Genomic DNA, 10,606 nt, shown 5'->3' with positions numbered 1-10,606 from the left:
TGTGAATTAGTTTTAAAAGCTCTTGCAAATTTGCTTACTCATTTATATCCTCCTTTCTTACGAACTTCCCCAGCCCTTGTCTTTCCTTGACTGATTTCGCACTCACGCGCTCAGCGTCTGCCGACTCCCATCGATCGCATACTACACTATAAATACAACCTCCAATTCTACTTAAGTCTCTTTTGATCTGAAGAAGGGCTAACGCTAGAAACGTCAAAGAAACTACTCTCCGGCGACTCAACGAGCCGTAAAACATACCATTTCAATGTTATGTTGATTTATTTCATCGCGATTGCTCTTCGCCTTGTCTGTAGTAACCCCTCAACATACATTTCACCTCTCTGCCCCTAGAAAACAGCTTTTTTATGGTAGCAGCACTAAATTTTCAAGGCATCGTTTTTTTTAAACAGAACTTCAAAGGATTAAAGCCCTGCCGACTCATGTCTTCAAATATCTCGAATTTCTCTCTTAATTTAAGACGCCAATATATCACTTCCATCGGACCTTTCCTATACATTAATTAGATTAAATTTTTGCTTGGGCCCAAAGGGTTCTAGTTTCGGCCCTAATATTTTCTTTAAATTCGACTATATTCTCGCTAAATCTATTTTGCAAAACGGAACCATAGGCTACCAGAGGTAACTGATTATAAACTATATGGTACGAGGGGAATTTAGTGATTCCTTCCGAGGCATGCCTCGTTGAAGTCACGAAAAACGCAAGCAGAAAAAGGAGGCGGAGGGACTCGTACTAGTCTTCCCCGACATTGGAGTGAGTCTTGTCTAGCCGAAGTGCGTAGGGGATGTACGCATTCTGCCTGGATTACACTGGGGCTTGGCATTTTTCAGTTGCTAGCATGAGGTGAATAACAGGAATCGTAAAATTTACATTTTCAAATACATATAGATTTAAGACTGGCTGGACAATCCTATAGCCCGTGATATGATGGAGATGGGTATATACTTGTCATATAAGATATGATGGGGATGAATGCACTGGTCACGCCCATAGATATGATGGGGATGGGTGCACTGGTAACACCCATAGATATGGTGGGGATGGATGCACTGGTAACACCCATAGATATGATGGGGATGGGTGCACTGGTAACACCCATAGATATGATGGGAATGGGTGCACTGGTCACGCCCATAGATATGATGGGGATGAATGCACTGGTCACACCCATAGATATGATGGGGATGGGTGCACTGGTAACACCCATAGATATGATGGGGATGGGTACACTGGTAACACCCATAGATATGATGGGAATGGGTGCACTGGTCACGCCCATAGATATGATGGGAATGGGTGCACTGGTCACACCCATAGATATGATGGGGATGGGTGCACTGGTAACACCCATGGATATGTTGGGGATGGATGTACTGGACACGCCCATACATATGATGGGGATGGATGCATTGGTCAAACCCATAGATATGATGGGAATGAGTGCACTGGTAACACCCATAGATATGGTGGGGATGGGTGCACTGGTCACACCCATAGATATGATGGGGATGAGTGTACTGGTCGCACCCATAGATATGATGGGGATGAGTGTACTGGTCACGCCCATAGATATGATGGGGATGGGTGCACTGGTCACGCCCATAGATATGATGATGATGGGTGCACTGGTCACGCCCATAGATATGATGGGGATGGGTGCACTGGTCACGCCCATAGATATGATGGGGATGGGTGCACTGGTCACACCCAAAGATATGATGGGGATGGGTGCACTGGTAACACCCATAGATATGATGGGGATGGGTGCACTGGTCACACCCATAGATATGATGGGATGGGTGCACTGGTCACACCCATAGATATGATGGGGATGAGTGTACTGGTCACGCCCATAGATATGATGGGGATGAGTGTACTGGTCACGCCCATAGATATGATGGGGATGGGTGCACTGGTCATGCCCATAGATATGATGGGGATGGGTGCACTGGTCACACCCATAGATATGATGGGGATGAGTGTACTGGTCACGCCCATAGATATGATGGGGATGGGTGTACTGGTCACACCCATAGATATGATGGGGATGGGTGCACTGGTAACACCCATAGATATGATGGGAATGAGTGTACAAGTAACACCCATAGATATGGTGGGGATGAGTGTACTGGTCACGCCCATAGATATGATGGGGATGGGTGCACTGGTAACACCCATAGATATGATGGGGATGGGTGGACTGGTCACACCCATATGTGATGGGGATGAGTGGACTGGTCACACCCATAGATATGATGGGGATGGGTGCACTGGTAACACCCATAGATATGATGGGGATGGGTGCACTGGTAACACCCATAGATATGATGGGAATGAGTGTACAAGTAACACCCATAGATATGGTGGGGATGGGTTCACTGGTCACACCCATAGATATGATGGGAATGGGTGCACTGGTAACACCCATAGATATGATGGGAATGGGTGCACTGGTAACACCCATAGATATGATGGGGATGGGTGCACTGGTCACACCCATAGATATGATGGGAATGAGTGTACAAGTAACACCCATAGATATGATGCGAATGTGTGCACTGGTCACGCCCATAGATATGATGGGGATGGGTGCACTGGTCACACCCATAGATATGATGGGGATGGGTGCACTGGTCACACCCATAGATATGATGGGGATGGGTGCACTGGTCACATCCATAGATATGATGGGGATGGGTGCACTGGTCACGCCCATAGATATGATGAGAATGGGTGCACTGGTCACACCCATAGATATGATTGAGATGGGTGCACTGGTCACGCCCATAGATATGATGGGAATGGGTGCACTGGTCACACCCATAGATATGATGGGGATGGGTGCACTGGTCACGCCCATAGATATGATGAGGATGGGTGCACTGGTAACCCCCATAGATAGGATGGGGATGGGTGCACTGGTCACACCCATAGATATGTTGGGAAAAGGTGTACTGGTAACACCCATTGATATGGTGGGGATGGGTGTGTATACTAATCATGGCTATAAATATATGTTGGGGAAAGGTGTACTGGTCATGTCTATAAATATGACAGGGTGCGTTTTTTTTGTTGATGGATAAACCTTTTAACCTTTAATACACATCATATGAGGAGTACTACAACTACTAGCAAAAGACGCCAATTCAGCTGTTTGGAAATGAATGCCACGTCCGCAGCGTCTTGGCTGCAATGCTGTTGGCTGTTTGCACGGCATCAAAACATACAGTGGTCTAGTTCGCATTCATCTGAAGTCGCATATACACATTCAAGTCTCAAAGTCTTATTTCAGTCACACATGTAAGAAGTCCAGCCAACATTTCACGTGCAGTGGGTAGAATCTGTTCAGGAGGGAGTAGAAAACCATATCCGGGCCTCTTATCGCGCAGCTCCACCACGTATGAATACGTCACGTTGAGCATACCGAAAGTAAAGTCCTTTGTTGAACCCGATGTCGGATCTGAAGAAAAGTAAAAGATTTTTCTGTACGGCATTCTTTATGAAATGATTTGATTGTACTCTTCTTTTTTTAATGATTGGCCAGTCTTGTATTGAAATAGTACCTCTGATGATTGACCAGTCCTGTATTTACATAACAGCTTTTAAAATTGGCCATTACAATACTTACATAACAGCTTTGATGATTGGCCGGTCTTGTATTCCGCGTGATCTGGAGTGGCTGCTATCATCGCAATTGCTGATTTATTGGCTACACGCATCTTTAAAAAAGATAATATATTTATTATTTCGAACCTAAATAAGTTCCCCCAACAAGCACCCCCAGGGGGGGTACACTCTAAGGGTGATTCACATAACATATCTATAGAAATATCTACACAAACATCTATTACATCTATACATACAACTCCTGTATGTCCCTTTCATCTCTTTGTCCACGTGGGTTTAGACGGTTCGTGAGGCCCTATGGGTACCCTCGTAGTGACTAAGTGTCATTTTAAGTATTACATCACGTGGCATATCACGTGCCCTACCATCTGGTTGTCCACGTAGGTTGATTGGCTCGTGTAGCCCCATGGGTATCCTAGTTTAGACCAAAATGTTATATCACGTGTTACACCACGTGTCATAATACGTGACATATCACGTGTCCTACCATCTCCTTCTCCACCTGGGTTGACTGGTTCGTGTAGCCCCAAGGGTACATCCACAGCTGTCCATACGAATGGATGTCCAGGTAACCCTTCAGGTTCGGGGCGAGTTTCCATAGAAACGCCGCCATGTTTTTCACCTCGACCTCTGAGTATGGTGCCTCGCCCCGGTAGATAAAGCTACAGGGTTTGTCACTGGACCCAGGCTCTAGACGAGGGAGGGGGGGGGGGGGGGGGGAGGGATGAGAATTAAGAAACACACAAAGTTTGCCTAGCGTAAGTAAGTGATAATTTCTCCCTTTCTTCTCATACCTTGGTCCCTAGTCCTAACCCTACGCTCACATCCTTCTCAAAAACATACACCATATGCGATACGTCACTACAACAGACCTTACACCACTACCTATGCTCCCTTTCCTCTCGAACCATGTGCCATACTTTACTACCCCAACACACCTCACGCCATGCTCCCCTTCCTGTCTAACCATATGCCATACTTCACTACCCCAACACACCTCACGCCACTAACCATTCTCCCCTTCCTGTCGAACCATATGCCACACTTTACTACCCCAACACACCTCACACCATGCTCCCCTTTCTGTTGAACCATATGCCATACTTCACTACCCCAACACACCTCACACCATGCTCCCCTTCCTGTCGAACCATATGCCATACTTCACTACCCCAACACACCTCACACCATTCTCCCCTTCCTGTCGAACCATATGCCATACTTCACTACCCCAACACACCCCACACCATGCTCCCCTTCCTGTTGAACCATATGCCATACTTCACTACCCCCAACACACCTCACACCATGCTCCCCTTCCTGTCGAACCATATGCCATACTTCACTACCCCAGCACACCTCACGCCATGCTCCCCTTCCTGTCGAACCATATGTCATACTTCACTACCCCAACACACCTCACACCATGCTCCCCTTCCTGTCGAACCATATGCCATACTTCACTACCCCAACACACCTCACGCCACTAACCATTCTCCCCTTCCTGTCGAGCCATATGCCATGCTTCCCTACCCCAACACACCTCACACCATGCTCCCCTTCCTGTCGAACCATATGCCATACGTCACTACCTCAACATACCTCACACCACTACCCATTCTCTCCTTCCTGTCGAACCATATACCATACTTCACTACCCCAACACACCTTACACCACTACCTATGCTCCCATTCTTCTCACACCACATACTTAGACCCAACACTTACTACTAATCAAGTCCCCATCTCATGGCACCTACTTCCCCATTGGTATCCAAAGTTTCTGTTGAGATCAGCACCGATGCAGCCCGCCTTTGATGTTGGCTTACGACTCTTTCTCCATAGCCGATTTGACTCCTGGAATAAACAAATGTGTGCTTTATGCTATAATTTCATTCGTCAGCTAATCATCTATCTAGTTTCCACCCGTAAGAGGTAGAAACTTAAAGAACGAAACTCATACATTTTTGTGAGTGAAGACATATCCATCCGGGTTAACCATGGGGTGGATAATGAAGTCCATTTTGTCCAACACTGAAGTCACTTTGGCATCTTTTTCGTACTTCGACACCAACTGAAATTCAAATGTATCAAGATGTGAAATTCACGGCAGTGTGTTCAAATGTAAAATTTACAGCAATGTGTTAATATATGGAATTCACAGCAATGTGGTAAGGTGGGAAATTTACAGCAGTGTGCTAAGAATTGAATTAACAGCAATGTGTCAAGGTGTAAAATTTACAGCAACGTGCCATGAGGCACAAGGCAACATGTCAATATTAGAGGTCCTTTTGTGTGAATGCACACAGAAAATATGTTAACCACTCGTCACCTCATGTATAATGTACATGCATGTCGCGGGAGATACCCATTCGCGCGCGTGGATTCCGCAATTGACAAAGAACACAGGTTTATCAGCCTTGTATTTTCCATTAGTACCATTGATCTGACAAAAAAAGGTGAAAGATTAAATATATTTTATAGTATTTTTATTCTAAAACCCTCTCCCCGTGTTGAAGTATAGGAAAGGCATCTACTGTGTATACCTAATAACACCCCCCGTCCTTTTTATGATATCCCTTTTACTGTAATACCTCCTCCTTGACAGTACACCCTCTTTCTAATGATAGCCATTATTATGATACCCCTACTTGTTGTAATATTACCCCTCTTTTTCATTGTCACCTTTTTTTGAAATACCTCTTACTTGTTATAATCCCCCTCTTTATTATGATACCCCCTGCTCATTGTTATATACCCCCTTTTTGTGAGTCATCCTTGTTATGATACTCTCATCTTGTTTTGATACCCCCCTCCGTGTTATGTTAACCCCTCCTTGTTATGATACCCCGCCTTGTTTTGATACTCTCTCCTTGTTGTAATTAAGGCAGTGTAAATCTATCTCACCCGTATCACGAGTTGCTCTCTCTTCTCGTAAGAATTACCGATTGATAGCAACTGTGTTCTGTTTTTTGCACCCTTTGCAATTCTCTTTAATTCTGCGATTATCTGAAAAAGGAATAGACAAACTGGCATTTTTCTTTATGTGTTAAGTTAATGGATGGAGTACTGTTGTGGTAACAGATCTTGAGCAGAGCCGTAGCAGGAAGTGGGGCACTGGGGGCACGTGTCACCCCCCCCCCCGGGCCTGCGCCCCCCAATATTTTCTTTATGTTTCTGTATTGTGCCCCCCCCCCCCCCCCCCGATCTTACGTGGCCTGCTACGACTTTGTTGAGGGCCAATTCGACTGATAGGATAGCCTCAGTACTATCATTTTTACAATAATTCAGGTGCATGACTGTAAAGAATGATAACAAAAAGAGATGACAGCCTCGGAGGCCTTTACCATTGTCTTTGTGTAAATCACGTGCTCAATGTTATGTGTACATGTTTATTATTGCACGTGCAAAGCACGTGACCTCTCACCTCGTCGTGTTGGTGGTATTTTTTAAACCAGGCAAGGTTACCAGGCCTGTCGGCAAATGTCTGCTGTTTTTGGGCATTTACTGCTTGCGATGCAATCCCCTGCAAATCACGGGACGTAAATTCCATTCCTTGACTATGTAACCACGCCTTCAGGGTATAAAAATCACGTGCACCCACGTGTATGTCCACAGTTTTTCCGGGATTGCTTGGGAATGTCCAGAAATCCACCTGAAAAAAAAAGTGAACCGATTTTTTTCATTGTGGGGAGAGGGTAAAGCAGGTTAAGCCTTGATTTATAATATTTGGTAGATGTCATTTTACGAATTTTCATAACTCAACAAACATTCGATACAAACTTATAATGGAAGCGATATTTTGTTCAAGTTTTGGTTAAGAGTCTGAAACTGCAACTGTAGGGTCGCAGTAAGCTTTATATAGGGAGATGCACCAACCGCGAAGAACTCTTATGTGGGTCTAAAGTATGTGTTTATAAGGAACTTACATTAAAGGGCTGAGATTCTTCCAGTCCAGATAGCAGTGTCACATGGTTGTCGTTCGCGGGCCTCACTCGCACGACCCTGTCACTAGCAAACACAACGGCGCAACTTAACACTGGCAACACACAAATCAACACTGGCAACACACAACTCAACAGTGTAAAAAAAGAACTCAACAAAGAGCTAAAAACCGGCAACAAACAACTCAATAGCGGCAACAAACACCTCAACACTGGCAACAAACAACTCATAAGAGGCAATGCACATCTCAACAGTGGCAACAAACACCTCAACACTGGCAACTAGAACAGTTCAACAGCGACAACACACAACTCAACACTGGCAACACACAACTCAACACTGGCAATACACAACTCAACACTGGCAACACACAACTCAACACTGGCAACACACAACTCAACACTGGCAACACACAACTCAACACTGGCAACAAGAAACAACTCAACCAAGGCAACACACAACTCAACAGCAGCAGCAAGAAATAGTCAAAGGTAGTAATATTGACAATGGTCGCACGTGACTTCGCGACTTCTCGCGTAAAAATGTCGCTACCATGTGATTTCTGTAATAAAACAAAGCTTTGTACTTCATTGATTAAAACCAGTGGAACATATCACAATAGCTCCGAAATCAACCGATGGAAATGAATGCTTTCTCTCACTTTGTATTTTGCTAGGATGACAAAATCGCGGCCGGCAGAGACCCTTCAACATGTTTAAGGGACAAAGCATTATACGCTGCAGTTTTAAAAATAAAATGAAACGAGACAATGTTCATGAGCCATTACCCTGAGAAAGGTCCGCCATTAGACACGGTAATTGTGGCTGATAGCAGGAGGGCTGTCACTACGACAAACGACATCGGCAGGGCTAGTCAAGTCAGTAAACCTCTTCGTGCAACTCGTGGTGGACGGTAGAAATGTTTAAGTACTTCAACGAAGGATTTGAATTTCGTCCCTTCCTGTTTTTTTTTAAATTATTATTGTGATTTTGTTCACCATTGTTTGGCTTTTTGGCGCCATCAAGCAAAACGAAACCTGCTATCCGACGAAAACAAACAAATTACCTTCATTCTGCCTTGAGCTAAGCTTCTTTATTTCCCTATACAGAATGGTTTCACTTTTTCAAAAAGACGTCTGAGATGGCTCTGATAGCGTTTATTTACAAAGCAGAGTTCTGAAAACATACATTATAAGCAACCAAGATTTCCCTACTTTTCTTAGCATCATATTAAACACTACGCATTTCATAACTTGATTCTTCTGATTAATAGCTGGTTTCTGATTAGCCTAGTTTCTTATTTGATGCACGTCCTTAAAATAAGAAGAAAGCAATTTTGTGAGAGTAGCAATTAGATTGCTTAGTGCAATCTGTACCGCCGGATGGATGAATGGAGGATTTGTGATACACAGGGAATCCACACGATGTACCACGAAAACTGAACTGCATAGCTATTTTTAGAGCTCAGGATATTTTTTCACCACGGGCTATAGGATAATTTGACTCCGAAATGAGGTCTAATGTCTTGTTAGTGTCGAATAAAGCACATATTCCTACTTCGACTGGATTTGCCTTGGTTTCTCTCCTACAGGGAGCTCTGTCCCTACGTTTAACCGACGCGCTGTGTAATCGCCGCCGCCACCAAGGTGGAGCGAAACCAAGGCAAATACATCCAGTCAAAGTAGAAATACGTGCTTATTCAACACTAACAAGACATAAGTCTTCATTTCGGAGTCAGATTATCCTATAGCCCGTGATTTCACCCCTGAAAACAGCAACAAAAAGTTAAAGTTATGTGACCCCTGTAAACATTATGCACTAGTCAATTGAAACCCCCACCCCGGGGAAGGGTGGGGGATTAGACTTTGACCCTGTACAAAACAGAGAGAAGCCCCCACCCGCTCAGGACAAAACTGCAGTCCAATGCCCCTACCCCTCGGGGTGCAAACTATAGGCCTTTATTATTATAAATTTATTATAAATAAGCCTTTATATTTCAAAGCCAGTACACCTCAGCGAGTACCAGAGTACATTTGTGTCAATAACTATGAAGGTGACAGGTTTTTTTTTGATAAATGAAAAAATAAATCATCTTCTTTGATATTCATATTTTTTCTTTCATATTTGTTTTCGCATATTTTGCCATGCAGCTTGCCACATACTAATACATGGGATTGCTTGCTACAAAAGAAAGAGTCTCAAACCAGTAACTGACTTTTGCAAAGTACATTTGTGAGGCTATTCACTTGTCCCCAAACCCCCAGGGTGGGGACAATGCTTAGAGTCGATAAAATTCAATCCCCCCACCCCCCTCGGGACAGATTCTTGTTCAAAAGTGCCCTATACCCCACGTTAATCCCACACTTTCCCGGGACCATGGGGGTGGGGGTTTCAAATGACTAGTGCATTACTCACTCGTCACCCATAGAAACAACAACACGTAAAACTTGGAACTCCAGTCATCCCTGGAAAGAACAACCATGTAAAAATGTGAATGATAGCTTAGCTAAACTGAAAAATAATTATTGCAATCGCTTATTGTTTAATGATAGCTTATTCGTCTAATTCAGTGAGCTATTAGGACTTGCTTGCCTTTACTAACTTCTGGGACCTTGAACACTTCAATTATTTCACACTGTTTTGTCCAGCAGAAGAACTACAATGAAATCTGAATAAAGCAGGTTGAAAAAGGAATATTCGACCTTATTAAGCTTTATCCTCTTTAATTATTAACAATGAACAAAATATCTAAAATGTGCTGGTTAGTTGATTGTCACGCAAGGAGAGTTAAACAAGGAGCTCTTCTTTTTACAATCTTATAAGATTGTACTGAAAAAATAAAGATTTTTACTATTTATAGTCAAAAAGAAAATTGATTAACCCTTCTTTGGGTCAGAATGCGTTTCTTCCACACCTGCATAATACCTTCACCTGCGTGGTTTTGTTGTGCGTTTTTTTAAAACGCACGTATTTCAGTATTTAAATACTGAAATACGGGATATTACCGCAAACAGGAC

The 10,606-nt window shown here is 43.7% G+C and overlaps 3 protein-coding genes across 6 annotated transcripts; 2 read left to right on the top strand and 1 right to left on the bottom strand.

Moving 5' to 3' along the window:
- The first annotated feature begins 980 nt into the window (after positions 1-980).
- On the top strand, positions 981-1,838 carry LOC5519094. The gene has a single exon (XM_032363941.2). It carries the CDS (start codon positions 981-983, stop codon positions 1,836-1,838), a length of 858 nt encoding a protein of 285 aa, XP_032219832.2.
- Positions 1,839-1,843: 5 nt separating this feature from the next.
- On the top strand, positions 1,844-2,782 carry LOC125568600 (enterin neuropeptides-like). Its single transcript, XM_048730813.1, has one exon. The coding sequence runs from the start codon at positions 1,844-1,846 to the stop codon at positions 2,780-2,782; it is 939 nt and encodes a 312-aa protein (XP_048586770.1).
- A 280-nt stretch (positions 2,783-3,062) lies between these two features.
- LOC5519096 (carboxypeptidase B) lies at positions 3,063-10,589 on the bottom strand. Of its 4 annotated transcripts, none has more exons than XM_048729672.1 (10): positions 10,005-10,589; positions 7,575-7,656; positions 7,073-7,300; positions 6,553-6,654; positions 5,978-6,091; positions 5,609-5,719; positions 5,406-5,502; positions 4,133-4,335; positions 3,647-3,737; positions 3,063-3,478 (listed from the first exon to the last, which is right to left on the bottom strand). In XM_048729672.1, exons 1-10 carry the CDS (start codon positions 10,013-10,015, stop codon positions 3,294-3,296), a joined length of 1,224 nt encoding a protein of 407 aa, XP_048585629.1. In that variant the 5' UTR covers positions 10,016-10,589; the 3' UTR covers positions 3,063-3,293. The 4 variants fall into 4 exon arrangements, with proteins under 4 accessions (XP_048585629.1, XP_048585627.1, XP_048585626.1 ...); XM_048729670.1 differs by lacking the exon at positions 10,005-10,589 and adding an exon at positions 8,378-9,989 and having other exon boundaries at positions 7,575-7,650; XM_048729669.1 differs by lacking the exon at positions 10,005-10,589 and adding an exon at positions 8,378-9,988.
- Between the last annotated feature and the right edge of the window lie 17 nt (positions 10,590-10,606).

Source organism: Nematostella vectensis, chromosome 1, assembly GCF_932526225.1.
Source record: "Nematostella vectensis chromosome 1, jaNemVect1.1, whole genome shotgun sequence".
In the NCBI taxonomy this organism is placed as follows: Eukaryota; Metazoa; Cnidaria; class Anthozoa; order Actiniaria; family Edwardsiidae; genus Nematostella; species Nematostella vectensis.
Note: the sequence above shows the minus strand (reverse complement) of the source record. Positions and strands in the feature narration are given on the sequence as shown.